The 7,762-nt window shown below is 36.0% G+C and overlaps 1 protein-coding gene across 1 annotated transcript; it reads right to left on the bottom strand.

The window, feature by feature from the left end:
* Window positions 1–1,113: 1,113 nt before the first annotated feature.
* On the bottom strand, window positions 1,114–2,469 carry LOC102763557 (putative P2Y purinoceptor 10). The gene has a single exon (XM_015570708.1). The coding sequence runs from the start codon at window positions 2,467–2,469 to the stop codon at window positions 1,501–1,503; it is 969 nt and encodes a 322-aa protein (XP_015426194.1). The 3' UTR covers window positions 1,114–1,500.
* Window positions 2,470–7,762: the final 5,293 nt, after the last annotated feature.

Raw genomic sequence — 7,762 nt, 5'->3', positions numbered from 1 at the left:
TTTCATAAGTAGAAATGGTACACTCTAAATTAATATTTAAAAAATTTTATGGTGAATATATAAACTAGTAACATATTCATTTATCATCATTATCAAGTATTATGCACTGTACAGAATTGTATGTTCTATGCTTTTATATAACTGGTAGCACATAGGTTTGTTTACAACAGCATTACAAAAAACATATGACTAATGTGCATTGCACTATGACATTATGATGGCTACAATATTACTAGGCAATAAGAATTTTTTAACCTCATTTTAATCTTAGGGATCACCATCATACTAGTATATGTGGTCCATCATTGACTGAAACATTGTTATTTGTTGCATGAGTGTAATTTCATAAAAGTAACCACTGCTTTTTAAAATACTATTTTAATAAAAGCTGATATATAAAATTTTAAGTTTCAAAATTTCCAATGGGAGTGATTTGTATTACAAAATAATTTCACCACAGTAATAATTAAAAAAACAATTTTCTATTTACAGTAAGATTTGATGCACCATTGTTTTCTTTACACATACCTTTACTTGTAAGGAAAGAGGTCCATTTGAAAAACTATATGCATGTGTGTATCTTCATTGTTTAAATCTATCAAGCAACATTTTGACTAAGGTGGTACTTAAGTGAATTAATCTAGGCAGACCGTGGCACAATTGATTTTAATGAACAAATTAAACAAGATGTTTTCTGAACGAGTGCCAATATATAAAAGCATGCATCACATCACACACAAAGAACTTTCATTGCAAACCCTGAAACTCTGAATTTTGTGTAATATGTTAGAACACAAGTTTATTTTGTGTTTAAGGTGTATGTGCTCTGTGTGAAAGCCTTGATATTTTTGAGATATTTGGGATGTATCTGAATTGTATCTTTCTCCAAGAGGAAAATGTAAAAGTCTCATAGATATTTTAAATTATAAAAGTATCAATTATCATAACTTCTATTAATATAAACCTGTCCATTTTAGCCTACATTGCTTAAGTAGTGTGTTATTAAAAAAAAAAAAAAGCTAGGATCATATTGCTTTCATGTACATCTTGAAACATTTCAAAATTCACCTATATCTACCTATTTTCAATTTACATTTTGCTGTGTGTGTTTTGTTTTTTTCTTGTTTGTTTTTTGTAGGAGAAGGTGAAAAGACTACACCCATTGCTGAGGAACAGTTGGGCAATTCATTCAGTTGCGTATTACTTTCTGTAAAGAAAAATGTTTTCTCGTGTGCTGCATAGAAAAAATTGTTTCCATTTAGACAGAACATATAGGCATGAGTAGCTCCTTCAAAAGAGTAATTTGGAGAATAAAGGGAAGGGGTCCATGTTTTGTTAAGGCAGTCAATAATATCAATTTAGGAAAAAATATTCAAGGTGACATAGCTAAACTGACAGAGCATATAGATCATTCTTGCTAATTGTTTGATTATGTTGTCCTGGAATCATCCAAAATTCGAGGGAGATAATTTGAAGATCTCCCTTCTTGTGATGAATCTCCTAAACACTGTCATTGTATCTCACACATGACTGAAAAACCAGGCCACGTTGTGAAAATCTATCACGAAATTCTGAGGTCATAAAATAATACACAACTGGATCAAGACAGCAATTCAGATTTGCAAGACACAAGGAAATTATGTGGAAACATAGAATACTCTTGATAAAGTAGCAGTTTGAAAAGATATGTTGCTTCATCATCATAAAAAGTGGGAAGTTGAGGTGGTAAGGGGCAAAGCACACAATGAATACCACTGCACACATCAGGACCATCCACAAAGCTTTTTTTCTCTCTTTGGTATTCTGAGGAGGAACTTGGAATTCCCGTAAAGATTTTCTTGTTTTCCATGTACAATAAGTAATAATCATAGCAGGTAATATAAATCCTCCAAGTTCAGCTACAGTTACCATGCCAATGGAAGAAGCCATGCTAATGTGTTGAAACCCTAAATCAGCAAAGCAGGATTCAGTATCGTTGGCTGAGCCAGTACCTCTCAGAATTGGAAGTGGCAAACAGGCAGTGCCCACGATGACCCAGATGGCAGCACTGATGCCCACATCATACCTACGCTTCCAATCTCTGGCCCTGAAGGGCTTCAGGAGAAAGAAGCACCTCTGAAGGCTGATGCAGGTCAGGAAGCAAATGCTGGCGTACATGTTGAGATATTTCAGGTAGAAGCACAGCAGGCAAAGGGTCTTCTGGAAAGGCCAGTGGTGGCTGATGTAGTAGTAAATCCGGAGGGGTAAGGAGAGCACATGAGCAAGGTCAGCCACAGAGAGGTTGATCATGAAAATGATGGCTTTATTTTTCTTGCTGATGAAGCGGCACAGAACCCACAAGGCTACACTGTTAGCCAGAAGACCAGGGATGATTATGAGGATGTAGGTGGCTGCATAGAGAGTGTACTGAAATGGCATTTGAAGATCAGTGCACTTTGCTCCTGTACTGTTTGTGCTGTTACCTCCCATCTTGAGGATTTATGTTCCTTTCTTAAGGACAGCATCAGATGATTTCTGCCCAAAATAGAGTAAAAATAGCATCAAAGGCATGTCAGTTTATATTTGGGTATACAAATACATTTGTTTCATACTAAAGAAGTATTCAAGTGTGAACTTTCATAAATTCAGAAGGTCTTTTCTATGTAAACTAAAAATAGCATGCCACTCTATAAATGGATAAGTATTTTGGAGGATATTTGCAGTAATCAAAAGGATCACTATTTTGGAAATATGCTCAGTCACATTTTCCCTTTTATAATCAGAGGGATTAACCAAATTTGTAGGAATAACCAATAAACAAGACCTCAAGAAATAGCCCCCAAATGTGCATTCCAACTGTCTATGGGGTTCCACATTTCAGCTTTACAGCTGTCTCCACTTGTACTTAAATTTGGAATATAGCTATTTCCCTATCATCAACTCTGGGGGAAATTAATCAATTTTAACTGCAATTGTATTAGGAATTAGGTAATTGCTGAGGTGAGTTTATGAAACTTTGGAAATGAAATATAGGAAAAAAGCCTAGGGAATGGCTGCCAGGTTGGGAATTATAGGGGTTTGGAATAGATGGTGCAATTCAGATTACTTTTGCCTCTTTCAGAATTTGGTTGATGGCAAAATTAGTTCTGAACACTGAAAACATCTGAAATATTAATCATGGCACGTTCTAGAAGCTTCTGTAATTTTAAAGATCTGCGTTTACTTACAGAATTATAGTAGCTTCAGACATGCACATGTATTGAGACTATTCTTGCAACCATTTCAAGAAACTACCAGACTACTGAAGAACTAGAGGGTATCTGGTGGTAGATGCAATAAAAGGGGCTATTTTCTACTCTCAGGGCAAGCTCAGTGAAAATATATTAATGCGGATGATTAAATTTTTAAAATATTTTAAAATGTAGTTGGCATACAATATATTAGTTTCAGGTGTACAGCATAAAGATTAGACATTTATGTACTCTGGTAAATGTCATACCCATCTGGCACCATACATAGTTATTACAATATTATTGACTATATTCCCTAAGCCAGTGATGGCGAACCTTTTGAGCTTGGCGTGTCAGCATTTTGAAAAACCCTAACTTAACTCTGGTGCCGTGTCACATATAGAAATTTTTTGATATTTGCAACCACAGTAAAACAAAGATTTATATTTTTGATTTTTATTGTATATATTTAAATGCCACTTAACAAAGAAAAATCAACCAAAAAAATAAGTTCACGTGTCACCTCTGACACACGTGTCATAGGTTCGCCATCACTGCCCTATGCTGTACTTTACATCCTCATGACTATTCTATAATTACCAATATGTACTTATTAATCCTTTCACTTTTCCACCCATCCCTCCCAACGCCCCTCTCATCCAGTGACCCTCAGTTTGTTCTCTGTATTTGTTTTTTTTTTGTTTATTAGATTCTACATGTAAGTGAAATCATACAGTATTTATATTTCTCTAACTTATTTCACTTAGCATTACACCTTCTAGGTTCATCCATGTTGTTACAAATAGTAAGATTCATTCTTTTTTATGTTTCTATTGTTGAGTAATATTCCATAAATAATTTATCCGTTCACTGATCAATAGACACAAAGGCTGCTTTCATATCTTGGCTATTGTCAATAATGATAAAATGAACATTGAGGTGCATATATCTTTTTTTTCATTTTTAAATAAATACCTGGGAATAAAATTGCTGGGTATTATGATAGTTGTATTTTTAATATTTTGAGGAACCTCTATACTTTTTCCCATAGTGGCTACCCCAACTTAAAATTCAATGAACAGTACATTAGTTTTCACATTTCTCACCAACGCTTGTCTTTTGTTGACTTTTTAATTATTAGCTATTCTGACAGGTGTGAGGTGATATCTCACTGTGGTTTTCATTTTCATTATGATTTGTGATACTGAGCATGTTTTTATAATTTGGTTGGCCATCTGCATGTCTTCTTTGAAGAAATGTCTATTTTTAACAATCATAATTGTTAGAAGGGTCTTTCCTGTGAGTCAAAATCTGTATCCCTGTCATGTCAACCTAGTTCTGCCTACCAAAGCCAAATAAAATCCTGTTATACATTAAACACTGAAAACATCTGAAATATGAAAGACAGCAATCCTGTCTCCTCTCAAATCTTCCCTTAATTCCGGTTAGACATTAATTTCTAAAATGGCATTGTCTTTGTTCTTTTCTTTCTTTCTTTTCTGGATCAGAACATTATTGTTTTTGGCAAAACACCACTGTACTATTGCTTATTTAACCTTGAAAGTAGCAGTTTGACAAGCTAAATGTTTGATATTTTTAGGAAATGACTTATGTATCTCATTTAGAAAAAATAAAGCCTAAATGAGATTTTAATGTTTCCTTGTATTTTAATTGTTTGCAAAGACAGTTAGTTTGCTTCACATTTTATGTAATTAATGGGAAAATGAGACAGACTCAACCTTAACTACTGAAAGCAACATAGAGTCTAAGAAAGTGCCTACTCAACTCCCAACACCGCCAATTAAAATGTTTTAAGATTCAGTTAACCCACATTCAGCTCACACAATGCCAGACAGCTTATTTGATGCTTTTGCACTGACTACATGATACTTTCAGAGACTGTATTTACTAATTGACACTTTATTGCAGTAAAACAATCAGCTCATTTAAATAAACAACTACTTTGAATGTTATTGTAACTGAGTTGGTTATTTTTGCTAAATTGACCATTTTCTCTAGCAAACTGTAAATATAGCCAACACTGTCTGTTTTTGTGGATTGTTTATCCACTTAATTAACTAAAATAATTGATCTCATGTTCTATATATTTAGTCTAAAGAAAATAATATATTAGCTTGAACCGTAATTATTTTTGAAATAAAATTTAGGGAATAGTTAATATACATGAAGTCTTCCCTGATTATCTTTGGTTTTGTTATAATAACAATTAATAATCACTGAATGACTCCCTGTGCAAGGTGCTATACTAAGTACTTTATACATACTCTGTCAGTCAATCTCTCACAGAAATCCTATGCAACAGTAAAGTATTACCACCATTTTGCAGATGGGGAAACTGAAGCACCAAGAAAAGCAAGGCTCACTTTCTCCAAGAAGCCTTCTCATAGTATTCATAGTTCTGATTTTCTTTAGTGAGAGTGTACTTAATATACCTAGCATGTTGTGGTTATTCGCTTTTCTATTCTGTTGCCCTAAATAAATTGCAATCTCATACATATTAAAACACTCATTATTACCTCTTCCTTTACTCCATAATAAAGTGTCTTGAACATAGTTGGTATCCACTAAGTGTTTGTTGAATGAATGACTGGATGCCTGATGAATAGATAAATCAAGGGGGGAAAGTTCCTTTGAGAAGAAGAGAGTGAGTGTCTGGGGAATTAGAATTTACCTGTGATGTTCACTTTTACCACCAGGTGTCATAAGTATACAAAAGTTCAAATATCTTAATATTTAACATATAATGTGTTTTAAAATTCAATTAAGGGAGAAACCATACTAAAGGAGAGAAATGTCAACAACCTCCTGTGTAACTACAGAAGAGTCCATTAAAGAGTATTTTAAAGAGTTTGGAATTTTTCAGCCTTCATACTTTCTCATATAGTTCTTTGAGGTTGATTTATAAATCTAATATAGATTACTAGAATATTAGAGCTGCTAAAGTTCATCAAGATCTCCTGATCTTGCCACTTTTTATAGATGATGAAATAAAGGCCAAAAATAACAAAAAAGTTAAAATTTCCAAATTCACATAGAGAATTACTGGCAAAGGCTGAACAATTAATCTCTTGCCTCCCTCTACAGAGCAATTTTTAGGTTTCAAAAAAATTGTAATATGAAAAACATATTTTTGTAATTATATAATGATAATACAATCTTTCAGAAATAAACCTATGCCAGATTTTAGAATACTAACCTTGACAGTGAACTGTTACAAGAGGGATTAGTTCTTTCCAAATATTCCAGGACAAATGCAGTGTTTTTAAAAACAGAATTAGTATTCCTAGTTTCTAATGATGAGATTATGTAAAACTCTGCTTAAAACTCTTAGATTAGGTTGTTTTTAAGTTTTCATCATTTATTCATATGAAGAATAGCATTTCACATTAGAAAGTAGATATAAGCACAAACAAACCAAAATATATACATATCTATCACCAATATTTCAATTGCTAGCATTTTAGTGTATAGCATTCTACTTCTGTTTAAACCTATAGACCTACTAGAGACCCAATGCACAACATTCGTGCACTCAGGTGGGGGGTTCCCTCAGCCCAGCCTGCACCCTTTGGCAGTCTGGGAGCCCTCAGGGGATATCCAACTGACAGCTTAGGCCCTCTTCCCATGGGGAGCAGGCCTAAGCCAGCAGTAGGACATCCTTAGTGCTGCCACAGAGGTGGGTGAGGCTCCCACCACCGCTGCTGCAATCACCAGCTGTCAGCCTGGCTTCTGGCTGAGCGGTGCTCCCTCTGTGGGAGCACAATAACCACCAGGGGGCAGCTCCTGCATTGAGCATTTACCCCCTGGTGGTCAGTGTGCGTCATAGTGACCGAATGTTCCACCATTCAGTTGATTTGCGTATTACCCTTTTATTAGATAGGACTAGAGGTCTGATGCATGAAATTCACGCACTGGGGTAAGGGGCGTCCCTCAGTCCAGCCTGAACCCTCTTGCTATCCAGGACCCTTCACTCCTTACTGTCCGCCTGCTCGCTGCTCCTTACCACTCAGCTTGCTGCTGCTTAGAGCTGCTGAGGAGGCGGGAGGGGCACCGGCCACTGCCTCTGCACTCAACAGCTGTGAGCCTAGCTTCTGGCTGAGTGGTGCTCCCCCTATAGGAGTGCACTGACCACAAGGGGAAAACTCCCGCTTTGAGCACATGCCCCTGGTGGTCAGTGTGCATCATAGCGCCCAGCCATTCCGCTGCTCGGTTGATTTGCATATTAGCCTTTCATTATATAGGAGAACATCATTACACATAAGTGGGAGTCACCAACATAGATGCTGACACTAAGTGAGATGAGGTCACCTGGCCCTTTCTGAATTAGCTTTGTTGTATCTCTCTCACTGTGTCTTGCTCTTCCGGGGAGGGGGGATCTTCTATCCACCTGGGGAGACTGGCACAGCATAGGCATCAACAAATGTATGTGCACAGATGGATTACGGGGTGATGGAGAAATGAATACTGGATGAGTGCATGGATGGATGGATGGGTGGATGGATGATGAATAGATGGATTGTGGATGGGTGGAT

This window comes from Myotis davidii, unplaced genomic scaffold, assembly GCF_000327345.1.
Source record: "Myotis davidii unplaced genomic scaffold, ASM32734v1 scaffold1847, whole genome shotgun sequence".
In the NCBI taxonomy this organism is placed as follows: Eukaryota; Metazoa; Chordata; class Mammalia; order Chiroptera; family Vespertilionidae; genus Myotis; species Myotis davidii.
Note: the sequence above shows the minus strand (reverse complement) of the source record. Positions and strands in the feature narration are given on the sequence as shown.